The sequence below is a fragment of the Musca domestica genome, unplaced genomic scaffold, assembly GCF_030504385.1.
Source record: "Musca domestica strain aabys unplaced genomic scaffold, Musca_domestica.polishedcontigs.V.1.1 46, whole genome shotgun sequence".
Classification (NCBI taxonomy): Eukaryota; Metazoa; Arthropoda; class Insecta; order Diptera; family Muscidae; genus Musca; species Musca domestica.
In genome coordinates this window covers 126,790-149,670 of record NW_026712336.1, presented here as the reverse complement: position 1 = coordinate 149,670, position 22,881 = coordinate 126,790, and the positions used below count along the sequence as shown (strand labels likewise).

Genomic DNA, 22,881 nt, shown 5'->3' with positions numbered 1-22,881 from the left:
ATATCTACTATTTTGTCAATGGATTTTTTGGCAGTTTCCGAGTTGATGCATGAAATTAATACAAAACTTCGTTTCAGATGGAGAATATCAAAGAGAAAAATGTTCTCCATCATATATAACTATAGGTCACCAACGATAAGAAATCTCTAGTTTCACTATATGTCAAGAAAATATTTGTATCAAATTTGCAAGGAAAACGCAAAAAATATTTTTTAGTTTTTGAAGGATTTTGATTCGATCTTTTTTTGAGTTGACGCATAAAAGTAGCATAAAATCTCATTTTAGACGAAAAATTTGAAAGGAGGAAATATTCTTCATCAAATTTCACTATAAGTCACCAAAGAAAAGATCTTGCTATTTTCATTACATATCAAGATAATATATACATCAATGTTGCGAAAAAATACTTGAAAATATTCCATATTTTTATAGGAATTTGTTTGGGCCTTTTTTCGAGTTGATGCATGGAAATGGCAAAAATCTTCATTTTACATAGAAAGTATTAAAGAGGGAAATATTCTACACAAAATTTCACTATAAGTCATGAAAGGAAGCAACTTTCTATCTTCATTATTTATCAGGAAAATATTTGTATCAATGTTGAAAAAAAAAATAAAAAAAAAATTATTTTTGGATGATTTTTTGTTGCGCTTTTTTTTAAGTTTTGCATGAAAGTAACATAAAACTTTGTTTTAGACAGAAAGTATCAAACAGTAAAATATTCTACACTAAATTTCACTATAAGTCGCCAACGGAAAGAACACTCTATTTTCATTATATATCAAAAAATGTATCCATCAATGTTAAGAAAAAAATCGCAAAAATACTTCAAATCGCCTTAAAAAAATGCGAATTTTTTTTTTTTATTTAAAAAATACATATTTCTTAAATATTGTTTTAAAAATATTTGAAAAGAAATCCGCGATTGTAAACATTGTTTTAAAAAGTATTTTAAATTTATACTCTAACATTGTAATTATAATTCCTGTCCGATGGCGATCTGACATACAAAGTTGTGAAATACAAAATTGCAAATTATAGGGTAGCGCATAAGTCTGCCACTATAAATACATAATACCAGCAAACCGATCAAATATTTCAAAAAACTTTGAAACTTTGCGGAATTCGACGGAAGTTTAAAGAAGGAAAATGTTATTTCCAAAGCCAAGTGGGTGGATATTATTCACACTTTCCTGGCAGATGATACACGGAGCCATCTATGAGTTTACACCAGAGGGTGATCAAATATTTACCGCCTGTCCTGATAAACCCGGCACCAATGGAATCCTAGATATTGTTGATGTATCGGAAATAATTACGGAATATAATGACGGTGTTGTTCGCGTTGCGGGTAATATGACCTTTATATGGGAAGATGTAAAACCCACCGATCGCATGGAGGTTAGTTTTCTTTGTTTTCCTAGGATTACAAATAAATTTAATTTATTTTCTTTTCAATTTGCGATTTTCATCTCTAGGTATAATTTTGGTATTAATTTTGTCATTCCGTTTGTAACTCCTCGAAATACTCACGTCAGACCCAACAAAGTATATATATTCTTGATCAGCGTAAAATTCTAAGACGATTTAGCCATGTCCGTCTGTCTGTCTGTGTGTCTGTCTGTCTGTCTGTCTGTCTGTCCGTCTGTCTGTCTGTCTGTTGTAATCACGCTATCTTTCGAACAAATTGAGATAGAAGGCTAAAATTTTGCACACATGTATATTTTGCCAGTAGGCAGGTTAAGTTCGTAAATGGGTTATGTAGGTCCAAGTTTTCATATAGCTCCCATATAACGGTACCCCCCGATATTCGGTATTTTGATGATTTTAGCGACATTATTTAACGGAACCGTTCCAAATTTGGTATTTGGAAAATGAGCCATGTAGGTCCACGTCTTCCTATAGCCCCCATATACCGTACCTCCCCCGATATTCGGTATTTTGATGATTTTAGCGACATTATTTAACGGAACTGTTCCAAATTTGGTATTTGAAGTTCGTAATAGATACTGCAGCAGAAAACAGAAAATGGACCATGTAGGTCCACGTCTTCGTATAGGCCCCATATACCGTACCCCCCGATATTCAGTATTTTGATGATTTTAGCGACATTATTTACCGGGATTGTTTTAAATTTCGCATTTGAAGTTCGTAATGGATACTTCAGCCCATGCCAGAAAATTGTCTGTGCAGGTCCACGTCTTCGTATAGCCTCCATATAACGGTACCCCCTATATTCGGTATTTCGATGATTTTAGCTACATTATAAACAAATTTTTCTTCAAGTTTCGCATTTAAATGTTGTCATAACTTATGACAAAAGTTGCCTATGCAGGTATACGTCGTCGTATAGACATTCGGTATTTTTAAGATTTTAACAGAATTTTTAAAGGATTTTTTTTATTTTATTTATTTATTTATTTTATTTTTTTTTTTTTTTTTGGAAATTGCCAAATTTGTACCAAATGGTGGAGGGTATTAAAAGTTCGGCCCGGCCGAACTTACAGCTTTTTTACTTGTTTGTTCTTCTCTATTTCTAGCACACTATTCATTATCGTCCCTATAATGTGAATACTACTGCCGAATATTTCATAAATTTGGAGGGACGTCATAAAATCGTGGTCAACGTCTATGCCTATGACGAAAATAATATGAAACGTCCCAGATCGTATTGTTTTGAATTGATTGGTGTCTTTGCAAAAGTTAAAAAACAAAGAAGCATGTGAGAGTGTATACAACAGGATTAAGTGTCAAATTTCAAGCTATTAAATAATTGAAAAATAGAAGAAAATATTTTACTATCAAAGTTAACCTGTCGCCTTTTGACTCCCTAAATTTTTTGGGGGTTTGATCTACAAACCGATTACAATGCAATCCACTTTGAATTCTACACAACCACGACTGGCTATTGCACAGTGCAATTTTAGGACAATTTGCCCCGAATACGGTAAAAATGCAAAATTTGCAAAAAAAAAAAAAAATTAACCCAAAATGGATCCCACATTTTTATGATACATGTTGAGCCTACACATGAAGGGTGAGATGAAAAAAACTGCAACAAAGTCGAACGCCATAATTTTTAATTATACCCTACAACACTATGTGTTGGGGGTATTATAAGTTTGATTGGGCCAAAAATTATGTAACACCTCGAAATATTGGTTTCCCATATAGGAAAGTATATATGGATCTTCCTAGCTCGCCGAGCTGAGTCGATCTAGCTATGTATGTCCGTCTGTCCGTCTGTCCATGTTAATTTGTAATCACTCTACAGGTGATGGCCCGATTCTTACGAAATTTTGCACGAAGGTGGGGTTTGGGTCAGAATAGAAGCCTATTTCTTTTGGAGATGATCGCCAAATGTTTAGGGTTTGAAATGGACCAAATACTGAAAAAATGTCGGATTTTGCAGTAGCTATACAGGTCGCAATTATAGACCAATCGACGCGGAATTTCGCATGTAGCTAGAGTTTAGGTCAGGGAAGAAGTCTACCAATTTGGGTGGTCGTCGGATAATATTTAGCGGGTAAAACAGACCATGTCTTTTGTGTTGAAAAAATTCAAAATTTTTCATTAAACTGTGAATTTTTTAAATCCCGGCGAAATCACAAAGCCATGACAAGGTTACTTCTGACCTCTTCATTGATGTTAACATCCAACAAATCGGATATATAGCGAAATATGTGCGATATATATGTCTATCAAAGAAGATATGCTTGAAAGATCTCTTATATGTCGAGAACGGCTGAACTGATTTCGACAGTTCTCATTAATTCAGAATGGCCTCTTGGCAGGAAACAAAAAACGTCTAAAAAATCGCATAAAAATATCTCTCTAAAGATGAAAATATTGATTTTGTAATATTTTCTCATATTTTTTCAATTTTGTCATATTTTTGGCATATTTTCATTTTGAATTAAACATTTGGTAATATTTCTACAGCCAACAAAACTAAGTAGTTAGGATATCAGGATATCATATACAGATCGCATTTATGGCCCGATCTTTACGAAATTTTGCATGGGAATAGAAGCCTACTCTTTTTTGAGATGATCTCAATATATTTAGGGGTTGAAATGGACCAAAAAACTGCAAAATTGTCAGCAGGTCATAATTATCGCACGATCCTCACGCACATTAGAAAGGGGATTACCGGACATTGCAAAAGCCAAGCAGTTTTGGATGGCCATCCAAAAATATTCAATGTGTGAAGGAGTTTGCCAACGTTTATAGACAAAATACGAAAATGTTCATTCCAGTGACTTTTTGGAGAATTCACAAATACAGGAAAGAAGCACTTCTGACTATTTCGTTAACGCTGATTTCGCTGAAGAATATAGTCAAATGTCTGTATCTCATATAGATGCGTTTCAGTCAAAAACCAATAATAAATGTTAATCTTTTGCCACTTCTGTGGGATTATAGGTCTTTGGGAAATATTGGTTCCAGATCTAGGAAGACCATTTACGTGCAACATCTACCAATAAATTGGAAATGAGCAAATTCGTTTAAGATGCTATTATTCGAAAATTAGAGAACGAAACCTGATGGGTTTCTTTTATTATTTGTCACAATATCTTGTGGAATTTTTTCGAGTATCTCGCCTATATTAACTGTATCGTTTATTATAGTGTTGTAGGGTATTCAACGGTCGGCCCCGCTCGACTGTAGTTTTTGCTTACTTGTTTTTTTATAAAAAATACTTAAATTCACTTGATTTCCCTATAAATCCCTCTAAATCCCCTGAAATCACCATCCACCAAACTCACTTAAAGCTTTGCCTTTAAAACTTGAGACTTGATGGCTTTGTTTTGCCTAACTGACTGTAAATTAAGAATCTTATGCCGGTGCTGAATGAAACAGTTTACAACAATTTAAATAATTTCTTTTCCATTGTTGTTCCTGTTGTCGTCGTTGTTGTTGTTGTTCCCTTTTAAATCCATGCTGAAAACTGTTTCTGGTTACGTGTTTATTTGTTGGTCTCATTTTCGTTTGTTTGTTTGTATGTTTCCATTTGCAAGGGAAGGGATAAGTTTTTTTATTGTTGTTTTTTGTTTTTTTTTATTTTTGTATGTCTGGACAGCTTTCGACAATATCCTACTTAAGAAAGTTCTGGCAACAACTGCATTTTATCATTTCCTTGCAGGACATAATCGAGTCGAGGAAATGTCGCATAGAGGAAACGTGGATGGGGCATGATACACCGGAGATATGGGTTGTAACAAAATGAAAATAATTTAGCTAAGAACGGTTGAAATTGTTCATATGGAAGATGGAAAATAATACAAGCTTCAGGGGGAGCGGGGGAGGCATCATATATGTCCTCTATAAAATTCCTATACATAAAATATCCCTCTCAAAAATCTTTAAAAAATCGAAGATCTTTCAAAGATGCCAGTCTTCCTATTGACAAAAGGACTCCTTAAGGTGTCTATAAATAAAAGAGCTCTTGAAGACCTCTGAGTATGCAAAAGACCTCCTGTAGGTGTTCTATAGAAGGCTTTCTATACAAAAAAAGAATTTCTGAAGCTTGTTTATGGGTTGGAGGCCATTAGAGGGTTGTCTATAAACGAAACACAGCAGCAATGTGGTCTATGGAAGGAACATCTTCTCAAGACCTTCTGCGAGCAAAATCATTTAAAACCAGTAAAGAAAGTCTTAAAGTCGGCCGGGACCGAATTTATGATACCCTACATCACTTTGCTAATTTAGTAGAGCTCCGCATAACAATTAAACGTTCATAATTATAATTATATATAATTATAATTATAAAGGACTATATATGGTGAAGCATTTGTATCTTTTAAATTCGGACTCGTATTGCCCATTTGGTGCACAATTAATTTGAAAACGGATAAAGATATATATGGGAGCTATATCCAAATCGGAACCGATTTCAATAAAATTTGGCAAATATATTTCTGAGCTGTATTTGATATATTTGCCTAAATATCGTTGTTACGGAGTGCATATTACGGCTGTGGGTAACAAATATAACAAATCGGATGAACAGTATATATGGGAGCTATAGCTATATATGAACCGATCTTCACCAAATTTGACATACTAGCTTCTAGGCTCAATTCGGTCGTAAGTGCCAAATTCCATCCCATTTGGACAACTATTAGACGTTTGGTGCACAATTAAAAGTAAATCGGACGAAGTTATATATGGGAGCTATATCCAAATCTGAACCGATCTCGATAAAATTTAGAAAATGTATTTCTGAGCTGTATTTGATATATTTCCCCAAATATTGTTGTTACAGAGTGCATATTACGGCTGCGGAGGACAAAAATAACAAATCGGATGAACAATATATATGGGAGCTATAGCTATATCTGAACCGATTTCAAATTTGGCATACTTAATTTCAGGTCTAATTTGGTTGTATGTGCAAAATTCCATACTATTCGGACTGATATTACTCGTTTGGTGCACAATAAAAAGCAAATCGGACGAAGATATATATGGGAGCTATATCTAAATTTTGACCGATTACCTCCAATTTCAATAGGGTTCGTCCTTGGGCCAAACAAAAGGTTTGTGCAAAATTTCATCTAGATCGGTTAATAAATGCGAACTGTACTTTGTTTACAAAAATACATGGACAGACGGACGGACGGACATGCATAAATCGACTCAGAATGTGATTCTATGCAGATCATCAAAAGGAACTATGGGTCTAACTCATTTCCTTTTGCCTGTTACAAACAAATGCACAAAGACATAATACCCTGACCACCTTGAGGTGTAGGGTATAAAAAACTTCCTGTGGATTGAAGACTGTTAGGGGGGTCTCCATAAAAAAAGTACCATTTGAAGATCTATTATGGAACGCGAACAACATTATAAGATCTTCAATGATCAGAGCATTTTAAAACGAATTCTATAGAGAAACCTATTGAAAATCTCCCATATAGAAAATACATATCGAAGCTTTTATAGGAATCGGAAGCTTTCGTATATCCGCCACATAACGGCACCTCTCGATATTCGGCATTTTGATGATTTTAGCCACATTTTTAACGGAATAGTCTTAAAATTCACACAAGGGTTTCCTCTTTAGTACTTTACCTCCTAGAAGAGAATTGTCCTAATAGGTCCACGTTTTAATATAGCGCCCATATAACGGTACCCCAAGATATTCGGTATTTTCATGATTTTTGCGACATCACTTTCCAGAATCGTTTTACATTTCATATATAAAGTTCGAAACCGTTGCTACAGCCTATGACACAAATTAATTATACAAGACCACCTCTTCGTATAGCCCCATATAAAGGTTTTCATTTGAGCGGTAATTTCCGACGGATTTTTTTTTGAAATGTTTCTTCCAAATGGTGTAGGGTATAAAAAGTTCGGTCCTGCCAAACTTAACTGCTTTCGTACTTGTTATAGCTTAGATAGACCTTTGATAATATCTCAATCGACGAAATGCCATTTAAAGCAGAAGAACTTTTTAAGCTCTTCATTAGGTAAACAAGTTTTTCGAACTCTTCCATAAACAGAAGAACCTTCAAAGCTCTTCTGTATTGTTTTAATAGACCAAACTCCCTTCGGAGCTTTTTGATGAGTGTAGACTCTTTGAAGCTTAAAAAGCTTTACAGCAGACAAAATATATTTCGGATTCCTTCAATAGATGAAGTACGTTTTTAAAGTTCTTTGGAGCTTTTTACTGGGTGTAGACCTTTTGAAGCTTATAAAGCTCTTCAACAGGCAGAAGGTATTTCAAATCCAAATAATTTCTGAAGCTCATCTTTGGGCCTAAGACCTTTTAATTTTTTTCTAGACAGGATATATTTTAAACCACTTAGCAACTCTTCTATACCCAGTTAGGGTTTGCATATTGCAGAACTTCTAAAACTCTTCTACACATAGAAGTAATTTGGAAGATATTCTAGAGACAGAATTTCTTTAGAGCCTTTCTATGCTTAAAAAGCTCTTCTATGGAAAGAAGACATCTTAAGCTATTTTATAGAATTGGCTTTCTGTCTAGTTATTCTATAGACAGCTGAACTTTTCGAATTATTTTACACAACGCAAAATGTCAATGTTTGGAGGTCTTCTATAGAATTTGTAGAATTTTTAAAGTTTGTTAAGCTTTTCGACAGGCAAAACTCCGTGCAGAACTCTCATTTCAATATTTTTAAGCTTTATCGTTTCAAGTCCTTTAAAGCTCCTACATACACAGCAGAGACCTTAGAACTCTTTCACACATGGCTGGGCTTCTAAACCACTTCTATAAGACCTTTTAATGCTTTTCTATGGACGGAAGATATTTTAAAGCTCTTCTTTGGACAGAAAGTCTCCCTATTGACAAAATAATATTTAGTACTATTCTATGGACAGGATGCCTTATTTTTTTTAAGAACTTTAAAAGCTTTTCTATGATCAGTAGTCTTAAATCTCTTCTAAAAATAGATATCCTATTAAAAATCGTCTTTTGACCGAAGCCCTTTAAAAGCGCTTCTGTCTACGGAAGACCATTAAAATTCAAATTCAATCGGTAGGTGGCATTTAAAAGCTTTAATGTCTATAGAAATTTTCTGAAATAAACTCCCAAGTTCATCGAACTGGACTCATTCCTGGGTCCTGCTGTCGTATTTAAAAAGTCACTGTTAGTAATCAGTTCCTTGCTCGTAGCCAATTTCCCTCGAATTTGTGAGCTTTGAACTTTTTTATCATTGAAAAATGTTGGAAGTAGGGTCTATTGCTTTCGTTACATCATTAAGTACATCCCAAGTATGTTCCATTTTGTGTTGTAAAATGCGGAACTTTTTTTTTTGTTTTAGTACCACAGTTTTTGTTGTTGTTGCTGTTGGTTTTGTATGTGCCAAAGATAAATTGCTTTATAAATAAAATGCAGATTAAATAAAAGTTTTAAGGAGCCTTTCAATGTTGCCAAAGAACTATGTAAGCCGAGGAAATATAATGATAATGTGGCTTAAGGAGAGGGATCTAAAAAGGGAACTGGAATTTAAGGGTATGTGAGAAGGGGAGGGATTAGGCACCACCATCTCGAATGGAATGGGGTTGAAGGAGCAGGAAGCTAAATTGTAAACGGTCGGGAAGGGGGGGGGGGGGTGGGTGAGGCTGCATTCCCACCACAAATTAAATAAGCCTCAACAATAAGGAAGGATTTATGTGAAAACTTCTGGTTATGGCGCCCAAATGTTTACAGATTAAACTGAGATAACACTCTTTGCTAGAGCAAGTTTTAATCGTTCAGGATCGACTGGTTTTACCATGAGTGTTCTGGACCGTGGCCCAATTAGCCCTGACGTTTTTCTCGATTACTCAAATGTGGCTATTCTGGGCTGTTTTATGATTCTCTTAGTATAGCCTAGAAAGGTCTAAAGGATCATTTAAATTGTTATGCAATATACAATAAATACAGGGTGAGATAAAAAACTGCAACAAAGTCAAACGCCATAGTTTTTAGATTTTTTTAATTTTATTGAATGAAACCAAAAATGTCAGAAATAGCATCAAATTTTAGAATAAGTTTAGATTTGTTCGAATTTGTCGCCTTTGGCACGAACTATGGTCTTCCAACGGCCAAGAAAGCCGTCACAAGCTGCCCGAATGTTGCTCTGCAGTATTTTGAAACATTCCCGGCGAAGCGCTTGCAGGTGGTGATCGACACTTTAGTATTTTTTAGTGCCAACCTTGCTTTACAAAATACTCCACACACAATAGTCTAACGGATTGGCATCCGGAGATTTTGGTGGCCATTTTACGCTGCAAATGAAGCGAGGAACTTCATTTTGTAACTATTCTGAGTCCTGTTGGAAATTCCAAGGTCTGCGGCCAAAATGTTTGAGTGCCCAAGGCTTTAATACACCCTCCAGAATATTTTCGCGATAATATTCGGCATTTATTCTGATGCCGCGGTCGATTAATACGAGCGGAGAGCGACCATCGGCTGTTATGGCGGCCAACACCATTACCATGGCCCGCGCTTGAGTTCTGGTGGCCAACTGAAGGTGCACAATTTCAGATGACCTCATTGGCAAGTAAACACGATCATTTGGAGAAAAGTAAATTCGGCAGTTCACCACTCTTTAGCTCTTTTGAGTCTATTTTCTTTCTGTAGTGGTGTAAGTTCTTGCACTTTTTGGAATTTCAATGGCTTTACCTCGAGGTAATTTTTAATATTTGCCGAATGGAATATGGCGATATTTTCAGCTCCCGAGCCATTTTTCGGCGACTGCGACGCGAATTTCAAACAAGTCGCTTCTTTAATTTTCGAACCATACTCTAGCGATAGCCACTTGTGGTTTTCCAGCCAAATATAAAGAAATCACACTATCACGCTTGAATTTCATCACGAATAACTTTTTTTCTGGAAAATTCTGACCAAAATGAAATTCTGACCAGTCTGAAGACACTCTAACATTTCATGTTAGAGTCACTTACGAAGTGACACCATAGTATGGAGGGTATAATAGGTTTGTCATTCCACTTGTAACAGCTCGAAATCCAAATTTCAGACCTCCCAAAGTATAAATATTCTCGATCAGGATAAAATTCTATGTCGATTTAATGATGACCGTTCGTCTGTGAAAATTACTCTAGCTTCCGAAAGAATTGAGGTTGGTTGATAAAATTTTACTCAAATTATTGTTTCGTCTGCAGGACTTTTGGTATTGAAAAAGGCCTATATAGATCCACGTTTAGTTTTAGTCCCTATATAACTATACCTCCCTACATCCGGTATTTTGATGATTTTAGCGATATTTTAATGGTTCTACAGTCTATAACGTAAAATTTTTATGTAGGTTCAGGTCTTCGAATAGCCTCAATATGACGGTACTTCCCTATGTTTGGTATTTTTACAATTTTACCGACTTCATTCACCGAAATTTTTTCAAATTTCGTATTTGAAGTTCATAATAGGTACTACAGCCTGTGACAGAAAATTGTCTATGCAGGTCCATCTCTTCATATAGCCTCTTAATGTGATTACCTCCCAATATTCGATATTTTGATGATTTTTGCTACATTATTTACCAATTTTTTCAAGTTTCGCATTTGAATATTGTAATGGCTTATGACAAAAGTTACCTATGCAGGTCTATGTCGTCGTGTAGACCCTAATATAACAGCCACATTCGGTATTTTTAAGATTTTAAAAGAATTTCTAAGGATTTTTTTAAATTGTCAAATTTGTTCAAAATGGTGGAGGGTATTCAAAGTTCGGTCCGGTCGAACTTACAATTTTTTTTATACCCTCCACCAAAAAAGGTATGGAGGGTATATTAACTTTGTCATTCCGTTTGTAACTCATCGAAATAATCATTTTAGACCCAACAAAGTATATATATTCTTGATCAGCGTAAAATTCTAAGACGATTTAGCCCTGTCCGTCCGTCTGTCCGTCTGTTGTAATCACGCTACAGTCTAAACGAATTAAGATAGGAAGCTAAAATTTTGCACAGATCTCTCTTTTGTCTGCTGGCAGGTCAAGTTCGAAGATGGGCTATATCGGTCCACGATATCGCATAGTGATGTTAGCCACATTTTTCAATGGAATTGTCTGAAAATCCACACAAGTAGGTCCTTGTGGGTACTTTATACCTCGGCAGAGAATTGTCCATACAGGTTCACGATATCGTTTAGCCCCCATGTAACGGTACCCCCACGGTATTCGGTATTTTGATGATTTTAGCCACACTTTTCAATGGAATTGTCTGAAATTCCACAAAAGGAGTCCCTTGTGGGCATTTTACCTCCTCAAAAAGAATTGTTTATATAGGTCCACGATATCGTATATCCCCCATATAACGGTACCCCCGATATTCGGTATTTTGATGATTTTACCCACATTTTTCAACGGAGTTGTCTGAAAATCCACACAAGGAGTTCCTTGTGGGTACTTTATACCTCGGCAGAGAATTATCTATATAGATCCACGATATCGTATAGCCCTCATATAACGGTACCCCGATATTCGGTATTTTGATGTTTTTAGCCATATTTTTCAACGGAATGGGGTTCTTTGTATACAAGGGGTTCTTTGTGAGCACTTTACCCCCCGACAGAGAATTCTCTATATAGGTTTACGATAACGTATAGCTCCCATATAACGGTACCCCGCGATATTCGGTATTTTTATGATTTTAGCCACATTTTCCAATCGTATTGTCTGAAAATCCACACACGGAGTTCTTTGTGAGCACTTTACCCCTGAAACGGAATTGTCTATATAGGTCCACAATATCGTATATCCCCCGTATAACGGTACTCCCCTATATTCGGTATTTTGATGATTTTAGCCACTTTTCCAATGGAATTATCTGAAAATCCATGCAAGGAGTTCCTTGTGAGTACTTTAGACGCAGACATAGATTTGTCTTTATAGGTCCACAATATCGTATATCCCCCCATATATTGGCACCTTCCTATATTAGATATTTTAAAGATTTTAAAGATTTCGGCCCAGCCGAACTTACTTGTTTTACTTATTTTTTATATAATCCTTCTCATGCACTCTATAGCAATGCTATTAGGTATAAAAGATTAAAATGTCTCCGTCAAATTTAGTGAAAATCGATTCAAAATTGGATATGCCTGCCATATATTAGTTCCCTCTGAAACCAAATTATAACTGCTCTAAAGCCAAATGTTGATTGGTGGTATGATCTATTATTAATGAATTCTTTTGGTACGGGAGCTCTACTAAATAAGCATAATGATGTATGGTATCATATATTCGGCCCCGCCCTACTTTTCCTTACTGGTTTTGTATGTTTTTCATAGAAAACATAATTTCAAGCCTCCCTCATCTGAAATGGTTTCGAAATGCATTTCTGCGTTCGTTCCTGGTATAAGTTCGGTATAAATATAGTATAAGTATATTTTATATTTTCATACAGTATTGAGTTCATTTATTTATTTTTTTAATTAAATTAAATCTTAAATTAAGATTTAATTATATATATAAAAATTAAATGTTAAATAATAACCTGACTTTACTCATGATGTGTAAACTCGCCTTTATTATTCATCGGTTTGTCAACACACATTTCATTTGCTGTCTAAAATCTTTGGGAAATTTCAACACGTCTCGAGGGTATTGTCTGTCAAGTTATGTTTTTTTTTTGGTATTTACTCAGTGTTGACAGTTGTTTTAACAAAAGTTCGAAATATTTTATATGGCATTTCAATTATGTACAGACGTACACACACATACATATGCACATATTTTCACATGTATTTGAAAACACAAGATGATCCCTTTTTTATACGCAATCCACGAAGGCAATCTGAAATTGTCTGTGAAAATATGTGTTTTTCTAAAGAACACACATCCCTTTCCTTTGCTTTTACCCTAATTACCATCCGTTTCCCTTTCCTTCTACCCCCATCAAAATTAAACTTTTCCCATTGCCATCCAAGAAGCCAACTTTCTTTGGAAATGTAACACCATGCGTATACGTGTTATTAATTTGTAATAACATCACTCATACGTCATGTTGTTGTTGTTGTTGCTGCTGCTGGTGATGGTGGTGGTTTGTTTGTCAGTCAGTCGAGTAATAAGAAAATGCCAGTTGACGCCTGTTAATGACAGCTTATAAATGCTGCATCAATTAATGTCAAACGTCTCTGTCTGAGCGAAAGTTTGTCATAATTTGTATGGCTGGTAATATGTTTGTCATCATTTTGAAGAAGAAGAAGAAGTTTGATGAAGACATTTTTTTCGGTGGTTGGGGTGGAGGGGTTAGGGGAAATTTCCAAGAGGCAACATTAGTTTCTAAGTCGTTTTTGAGTTGTGGCAAAAATTTTTCGATAATCATGAAATATGACAGTAATGAGGGGCTTGTGAAAAAAAAAAAAAACAAAATTTGGAAAGTTTATCAGCATTGAAAGTGTTGTCATTATTTCGGTAATTAATGAGGCAAAAGCTAACAAGGGGTTCCTAAACATATTTAAGTGTTTTTGACACCCAAACGGTCCTTGAAATGTAAAATGGCAATTCCACTGCCCTATAGAAATTCTTTAATAGGCAGAAGTCCTATAAAAGCTCTTCTATTGACAGATGATCTGTAAAAGCTCTTCTATACCCACAAGATCTTTCAAATATCCATTACAGACAGTATACCCTTAAAATCTCTTCAATACTTCAACGAGCTTTAAAGTCCTGGTCATGGCCAGACGGCCTTTAAAAACTCTTGTATATAGATGACATTTAGAAGAACTTCTATGGTCAAAAGGCAATAATAGAGCCTTTTATAATAAGCAGAAGAGCTTACAAGTTTTTGAGTGACCTTCGGAATAACTTCTATGGACCAAAGACTAGCTTAATTTTAAATACAAAAATATTTTCTTATTTAAAAAACAAGTAATAAACCTGTAATTTTGGCCGCGCCGAACTTTGAATACCCTCCACCAATTGGTAAAAATTTAGAAATTTTCAAAAAAAAAAAAAAAAAATAAATAAATAAATAAATAAATAAAATCCGTTAAAAATTTTGTTAAAATCTTAAAAAATACGGAATGTAGCTATTATATTAGGGTCTGTACGATGACATGAACCTACGTAGGTAACATTTGTCATAAGCCATTACAATATTCAAATGCGAAACTTACAAAAAATTGGTTATAATGTCGATAAAATCAAAAGACCGAATATCGCGAGGTACCGTTATATGGGGGCTATACGAAGACGTAGACCTGCACAGACAATTTTCTGTCGTAGGCTGTAGTATCTCTAACGAACTTTAAATACCAAATTTGAAACACTTGCGGTGAATAATGTCGCTAAAATCATCAAAATATCGAATATCGGGTGGTACCGTTATATGGGGCTATACGAAGACGTGGACCTGCACAGACAATTTTCTGTCGTAGGCTGTAGTATCCATTACGAACTTCAAATGCAATATTTGAAATCATTCCGGTAAATAATGTCGCTAAAATCATCAAAATATCGAATATCGGGAGGTACCGTTATATGGGGGCTACACGAAGAACTGGACCTGCAAACACCATTTTCTGTCACAGACTGTAGTTCCCATTACGAATTCTAAATACGTAATTTGAAACAATTCCGGAGAATAATGTCGCTAAAAGCATCAAAATACCGAATATCGGCGGGTACCGTTATATGGGGGTCATACGAAGACGTGGACCTGCACAGACAATTTTCTGTCGTAGGCTGTAGTATCCATTACAAACTTGAAATGCAAAATTTGAAATCATTCCGGTAAATAATGTCGCTAAAAGCATCAAAATACCGAATATCGGCGGGTACCGTTATATGGGGGTTATACGAAGACGTGGACCTGCACAGACAATTTTCTGTCGTAGGCTGTAGTATCCATTACAAACTTGAAATGCAAAATTTGAAAGCATTCCGGTAAATAATGTCGCTAAAATCATCAAAATATCGAATATCGGGAGGTACCGTTATATGGGGGCTATACGAAGACGTGGACCTGCACAGACAATTTTCTGTCGTAGGCTGTAGTATCCATTACGAACTTCAAATGCAATATTTGAAATCATTCCGGTAAATAATGTCGCTGAAATCATCAAAATACCGAATATCGGCGGGTACCGTTGTATGGGGGCTATAAGAAGACGTGGACCTGTACAGACAATTTTCTGTCTTAGGCTGTAGTATCTCTAACGAACTTCAAATACCAAATTTGAAACACTTCCGGTGAATAATGTCGCTAAAATCGTCAAAGTACCGAATCTCGGGAGGTACTGATATATGGGGCCTATACGAAGACGTGGACCTGCACAGACAATTTTGTGCCATAGGCTGTAGTTTCCATTACGAACTCTAAATACGAAACTTGAAGCAATTCTGGTCAATAATGTCGCTAAAATCATCAAAATATCGAATATAGGGAGGTACCGTTACATGGGGGCTACACGAAGAACTGGACCTGCAAACACCATTTTCTGTCACAGACTGTAGTTCCCATTGCGAACTCTAAATACGTAATTTGAAACAATTCCGGAGAATAATGTTGCTAAAAGCATCAAAATACCGAATATCTGCGGGTACCGTTATATGGGGGTCATACGAAGACGTGGACCTGCACAGACAATTTTCTGTCATAGGCTGTAGTATCTATTACGAACTTAAAATGCGAAATTTGAAACAATTCCGGTAAATAATGTCGCTAAAATCATCAAAATACCGAATATCGAGAGGTACCGTTATATGGTGGCTATATGAAAATCGTGGACCTACATGAACATGGACCTACCATTTACGAACTTAACCTGCCTTCTGGAAAAATAAACATGTGTGTAAAATTTTAGCCTTCTATCTCAATTCGTTCGAAAGATAGCGTGATTACAACAGATAGACGGGCAGAGAGACAGACGGAGGGACATGGCTATATCGACATAGAATTTTACGCTGATCAAGAATATATATACTTCGTTGGGTCTGACATGAGAATTTCGAGGAGTTACAAACGGAATGACAAAGTTAATATATCCTCCATAGTATGGTGGAGGGTATAATATATTGTAAAGCTCTTCTATTTTCAGAAAACATTCGAAAGCTCTTTGGCAGAAAACTTTTAAAGCTAATTTGCAGTTCCACTGCATTACAGAAATTCTTTAATATGCGGAAAATCATTGAAAGCTCTTTAATAGGCAGATGAACTATAAAAGCTCTTCTGTAAAAGCTCTTCTATACACAAAATTTGGAAAGTTTATTAGCATTGAAAGTGTTTTTATACCCTACAACACTATGTGTTGGGGGTATTATAAGTTTGATTGGGCCAGAATTTATGTAACACCTCGAAATATTGGTTTCCCATATAGGAAAGTATATATGGATCTTCCTAGCTCGCCGAGCTGAGTCGATCTAGCTATGTATGTCCGTCTGTCCATGTTAATTTGTAATCACTCTACAGGTCGCAATTATGGCCCGATCTTCACGAAATTTAGAATGGAGGTGGGGATGGGTTCAGAATAGAACCCTATTTCTTTTAGAGATGATCGCCAAATGTTTAGGGGTTGAAATGGACCAAGTACTGAAAAAATGTCGGATTTTGCAGTAGCTATACAGGTCGCAATTATAGACCAATCGACGCGGAATTTCGCATGTAGCTAGAGTTTAGGGCGGGGAAGAAGCCTACCAATTTGGGTGGTCATCGGATAATATTTAGCGGGTAAAATAGACCATATCTTTTGTGTTGAAAAAATTCAAAATTTTTCATTAAACCGCGAATATTTTAAATCCTGGCGAAATCACAAAGCCATGTCAAGGTTACTTCTGATCTTTACATTGATGTTAACATCCAACAAATCGGATATATAGCGAAATATGTGCGATACATATGTCTATCAAAGAAGATATGCTTGAAAGATTAATTCAGAATGGCCTCTTGGCAGGAAAGAAAACACGTCTAAGAAAATCGCATAAAAATATCTCTCTAAAGATGAAAATATTGATTTTGTAACATTTTCTCATATTTTTTCAATTTTGTCATATTTTTGGCATATTTTCATTTTGAATTAAACATTTGGTAATATTTCTACAGCTAACAAAACTAAGTAGTTAGGATATCAGGATATCATATACAGATCGCATTTATGGCCCGATCCTTATGAAATTTTGCATGGGGATAAGATGAGGGTCAGAATAGAAGCCTACTCTTTTTGGAGATAATCGCCATATATTTAGGGGTTGAAATGGACAAAAAAAAACTGCAAAATTGTCAGTAAGTCGTAATTATCGCCCGATCCTCACGCGCATTTGAATGGAAGTTACCGCATTTGAATGCAAAAGCCAAATAGTTTTGGATGGCCATTCAAAAATATTCAATGTGTGAAATAGTTTGCCAACTTTTGTAGACAAAATACGAAAATATCCATTCCAGTGTCTTTTTGGAGGATTCACAAATACAGGAAAGTCGCACTTCTGACTATTTCGTTAAGGCTGATTTCGTTGAAGAATATAGTCAAATGTCTGTATCTCATATAGATGCGTTTCAGTCAAAAACCAATAATAAATGTTAATCTTTTGCCACTTCTGAGAGATTATAGGTCTTTGGGTAATATTGGTCCCAGATCTAGGAGACCGTTTACGTGCAACATCTACATATAAATTGGAAATGAGCAAATTAGTTAAAGTTTCTATTATTCAAAAAATAGAGAACGAAACTTGAAGGTTTTCTTTTATTAATTGTCACAATATCTTGTGGAATTTTTTCGCGTATCTGGCCTATATAAACTCTATCATTTATTATAGTGTTGTAGGGTATTCAACGGTCGGCCCCGCTCGACTGTAGCCTTTGCTTACTTGTTATATCTGTAATTGATGAGGAAAAAGCTCAAAGGGAAGCCTTAACATTTTGAGGGTGTAATATACGCAAAGGATCTTTAAAATATGGATAAGTTATTAATTTAGTAAAATTTAGCAAAAGCTCTTTTTACTGAAAGAAGGTAAACTGTATTACATAAAGCCTTTAATAGGCGGAGGAATGTTAAACCTCTTCTTTAGGCAAAGGACTTTAGACAAATGACTTCTATGGACAAAATACCTTACCTTAAGGGTTTCCATAAGTAGAAGAGCTCTCTTTAAAAGCTCACCTAAGGTCATTTTATAGGCAGATTATTTGTAAAAGCTCAAAATCTTTCAAATACATATTGCAGACAGTACGCCCTTAAAATCTCTTGCATACTCCAAAGATCTTTCCAATCCTGTTCATGGGCAGACGGCCTTTAAAAGCTCTTCTAAAGATCGATGACATTTAGAAGAACTTCTATGGTCAAAAGACCATAAAAAGGCCTTCTTTAATAAGCAGAAGAGCTTTAAAAGCTTTCCTAGAGTGATTTAAATCTTTTTATACACAGAGGAAATGAAAAGCTCTTTTATACATGGGATATATTTCACAACCTGAGTGACCTTAGGAAGAACTTCAATGGACCAAAGACTAGGTTAATCAAAAAAAAAAAAAAAAAAAAACGTTTTTCTGTTAATAGAGGATCTTTAAAAGCTATTCTATGAACAGAATATCTTTCAAATATTTCCGAAGAGCTTTAAACCCGTTTCTATAAGCAGACGATCTTTAAAAGCTCAGCTATAGATAGGTGACCTTTATAAAGACTTCCATAAGCAGAAAAGCTTTAAATGTTCTTCTGTAGTTATTGTAAAAAAAAAATTAAAAGCTCTTCTATGGGTGGACGAACTGTAATAGGGCCTCTATGGATAAAAGAACTTGTAAAAGGGCTTAAAAATCTCTTCTATATACAGATGAACTGTAAAAGCTCCTTTATAGTGAGAAGATCTGTGAAAGTTGTTTTCTGGTATTTTTAGGTATTTTTGGCATTTTTTAGTGCCAACCTTGCTTTCCAAAATACACCAGACACAATAGCCCAACGGATTAGTGTCCGGAGCTTTTGGTGGCCATTGTGCGCTGGAAATGAAGCGTGGAACCTCATTTTTGTAACCATTCTTGGGTAGCGAGTACTGAGTGCGATGGTGTGATGGAGTCCTGTTGGAATGTCCAAGGTCTGCGGCCAAAATGTTTGCCTGCCCAGGGCTTTAATACACCCTCCAGAATATTATCGCGATAATCGATTAATACGAGCGGAGAGCGACCATCGGCTGTTATGGGAGCCCACACCATCACCATGGCCGGCGTTGAGTTCTGGTTGCCAACCAAAGGTGCACATTTTCAGCTGACCTCTTTGGCAAGTAAACTCGATCATTTTGTTTGTTTAGAAACTGTTGGACAACGAATGTTTTCTCATCGGAGAAAACCAATTTCGACAGTTCATCACTTTCGGCCAAGCGGAGCAATTCTTAAGCTCTATTGAGTCTATTTTCTTTCGATTGCGGTGTAAGTTCTTGCACTTTTTGGAATTTCAATGGCTTTACCCCGAACTCATTTTTCAATATTAGCCGAATGGAATATTGTGATATGTTTAGCTCACCAGCCATTTTTCGGCCACTGCGACGCGGGTTTTGATCAAGTTGCTTCTTTACTTTTCGAACCATTTCTGCTGTGTCTCGTACCACCGCTCGTTACCGGATAATGGTAGCGAAGCCCTACGTCAAGAAAGTGGACGGAAAAAACAGCAACATCAGCAGAAATGGTTCGAAAAGTAAAGAAGCGATTTGATCCAAACCCGCGTCGCATTAGGCAAACATTGAAAAATGAGTTCGGGGTAAAGCCAATAAAATTCCAAAAAGTGCAAGAACTTACACCGCAACAGAAAGAAAATAGACTCAAAAGAGCTAAAGAGTTGCTTCGCTTGGCCGAAAGTGGTGAACTGCCGAATTTGATTTTCTCCGATGCCGATGAGAAAACATTCGTTGTCCAGCAGTTTGTAAACAAACAAAATGATCGTGTTTACTTGCCAGAGAGGTCAGCTGAAAATTTGCACCTTCGGTTGGCCACCAGCCATCAGAACTCAAGCGCCGGACATGGTGATGGTGTGGGACGCTATAACAGCTGATTGTCGCTCTCCGCTCGTATTAATCGACCGTGGTATCAGAATAAATGCCGAATATTATCGCAAAAATATTCTGGTGGGTGTATTAAAGCCTTAGGCACGCAAGCATTTTGGACTAGGACTCAGCACAATCGCTTTCAGCATTCGCCACTCAAGAATGGTTACAAAATAAGGTTCCTCGCTTCATTTCCAGCGCCCAATGGCCACCAAAATCTCCGGATACCAATCCGTTGGACTATTGTATCTGGAGTATTTTGGAAAGCAAGGTTGGCACTAAAAAATACCAAAGTGTCGATCACCTCAAGCAAGCGCTTCGCCGGGAATGGGCCAAAATACTGCAGAGCAACATTTGGACAGCGTGTGACGATTTCATTGGCCGTTTGAAGACCATAATTCGTGCCAAAGGTGACCAATTCCGACAAATCTAAACTTATTCTAAAATTTGATGCTACTTCCGACATTTTTTGCTTTCATTCAAAAGAATTAAAAAAATGTAAAAATTAATTAATTAAAATTTTTTTTGTCTCACCATTTATTTTTCTCTTATTCTTAAAAAAAACACTGAGGAAAAAACTATTAAAAAAATCTCTTTTCATTTCTGGAAAACAGAATAAAAATCTAAAATCGGTCAATATGTAAGGAGTTACAGCCATGTTAAGAAATGAGTTGTTCATTGTTAAAACACTGAAGCCACATTCGTGCTAAATACTCCGAAAAGCCAATATTTAAAGAGTTCTATTTATTCTACCATTGATATATTAGGTCCTCAGTGTATTAGTATCAGTAAGCTGTTCATGACACTTAAATTTTGCCCTTTACTGTAGTTGCCTTCGGTAATACCCATAATTTAAATTTCGTTGATTTCTGTTACTGATTATTTATTAACAACATGTCAAATTAATCTCCACCCATTTCTAGAGCAGATCGAAATATATAAAACGAATTACGCCACAGAAATTCGGCGTTGTTTTGTCTAAACTTAAGTGTCCGTTAAAAATGGCTAGAATGCTTCTAAAGCCTTGGATTTGCCTATTTTATATTGTTTCCCCAGTTGTGGGGCCCCGCTTCGATTTCATTGTGGATAATGATGATATTTTCGAGAGGTGTCCAGATAGGCCAAATGTACAGGGAATTCGTGACTTTATTAATTTATCGGAATTTACAATTGAATTCAATGAGGGCTATATTAGCGGCTGGGGCCAGATGACAATGCATTGGGAGGGTGTGGAAGCCACGGATCGTGTTGATGTAAGATTCTCCCAATGGAGGAGGATTCTCCCTTGAGGATATTTCTTTCCTCCAAGCCGGAATGTAATATTCTTCTTTCGTTTTTTTTTCGTTGCAGAGTTATGCGGAGGTCTTCAAATTTCAACGTGGCACTTGGCAGCCAACAACCGTGTTGGTACGCGAGTTTAGTTTTTGTGAGCGACAATTTGATACCAACACGATATGGTATAATGTCTGGAGTCGCCACATACGCAAGGAGGACCAAAAATGCATAAATAATTATGGAGTAATAATTTTTTTAAATTTTCAAATCTATTTTCTTTCAACATTTTTTTTGGTGTATTTCAGCATGTCTATCGTTACGAACCATTTGATGTGGAGACGGTAAACAATTTTCCCATAAACATGGAGGGACGTCATAAAATCGTCATCCACCTGGATGCCTATGACAATTCAAATGTTAGACGCCCCAATGCAGAAGTTTGTTTTCAAATTACTGGCGAATTTATAAAAGTCAAATGAGGTTTTAGTAGAAATAAATAAATTTATCTAAAATCGGATAGAGAAAAATTTGTTTTCAAATGCTTTTGAAAATATAGCAGATCCTAGTCAAGGATATTCCAGGATAAACATAATAGATTATAAAGGTTGAGAATATTGACTTTTTTGAATTATTCCGGAAAAAACTTCGTATATTATATAAAAGTGAAGCTAAAATGGAAGATTGGCATTTTGAAAGGTTATATCACAAATTTACCCGAATCGGAGGGTGTGGAGTGCTGCATCTACATTTTTAAAATTTTCAAATAAATTTATGGCACTCCTTGCATTTTAGGTATATTGCCCAATAATATTTCGAGGACTTTTTTAGTACAATATTTTATCTCTCAAGTGAGTCATCAAAGATATCCATTTGGTGGAGTGCCGTTCGGAGTTCCCCCTCTTTCACATTTTTTTATACCCTCCACCAAAGTATGGGTATATTAAGTTTGTCATTCCGTTTGTAACTCCTCGGAATACTCATGTCAGACAAAAAAGTATGTATATTCTTGATCAGCGTAAAATTCTAAGTCGATTTAGCGATGTTCGACTGTCTGTGTGTCCGTTTGTCTGTCTGACCGTCTGTCTGTTCTAATCACGCCATCTTTCGAACAAATTGAGATAGAAGGCTAAAATTTTGAACAAATGTTTATTTTTTCAGCAGGCAGGTTAAGT

The 22,881-nt window shown here is 35.9% G+C and overlaps 1 protein-coding gene across 1 annotated transcript; it reads left to right on the top strand.

The window, feature by feature from the left end:
• Positions 1 to 1,116: 1,116 nt before the first annotated feature.
• Positions 1,117 to 22,190, top strand: LOC109613612 (uncharacterized). Its single transcript, XM_059127555.1, has 5 exons — positions 1,117 to 1,401; positions 2,541 to 2,702; positions 21,358 to 21,687; positions 21,785 to 21,952; positions 22,015 to 22,190. Exons 1-5 carry the CDS (start codon positions 1,150 to 1,152, stop codon positions 22,186 to 22,188), a joined length of 1,086 nt encoding a protein of 361 aa, XP_058983538.1. The 5' UTR covers positions 1,117 to 1,149; the 3' UTR covers positions 22,189 to 22,190.
• The last annotated feature ends 691 nt before the right edge of the window (positions 22,191 to 22,881 follow it).

Coding starts and splice junctions, on each gene's coding strand:
- LOC109613612 (XM_059127555.1), top strand. CDS start 1,150: ATGTTATTTCCAAAGCCAAGTGGGTGGATATTATTCACACTTTCCTGG. Junction 2,703..21,357: donor TGATTGGTGTCTTTGCAAAA/GTTAAAAAACAA, acceptor ACCCATTTCTAG/AGCAGATCGAAATATATAAA. Junction 21,953..22,014: donor AATGCATAAATAATTATGGA/GTAATAATTTTT, acceptor GGTGTATTTCAG/CATGTCTATCGTTACGAACC.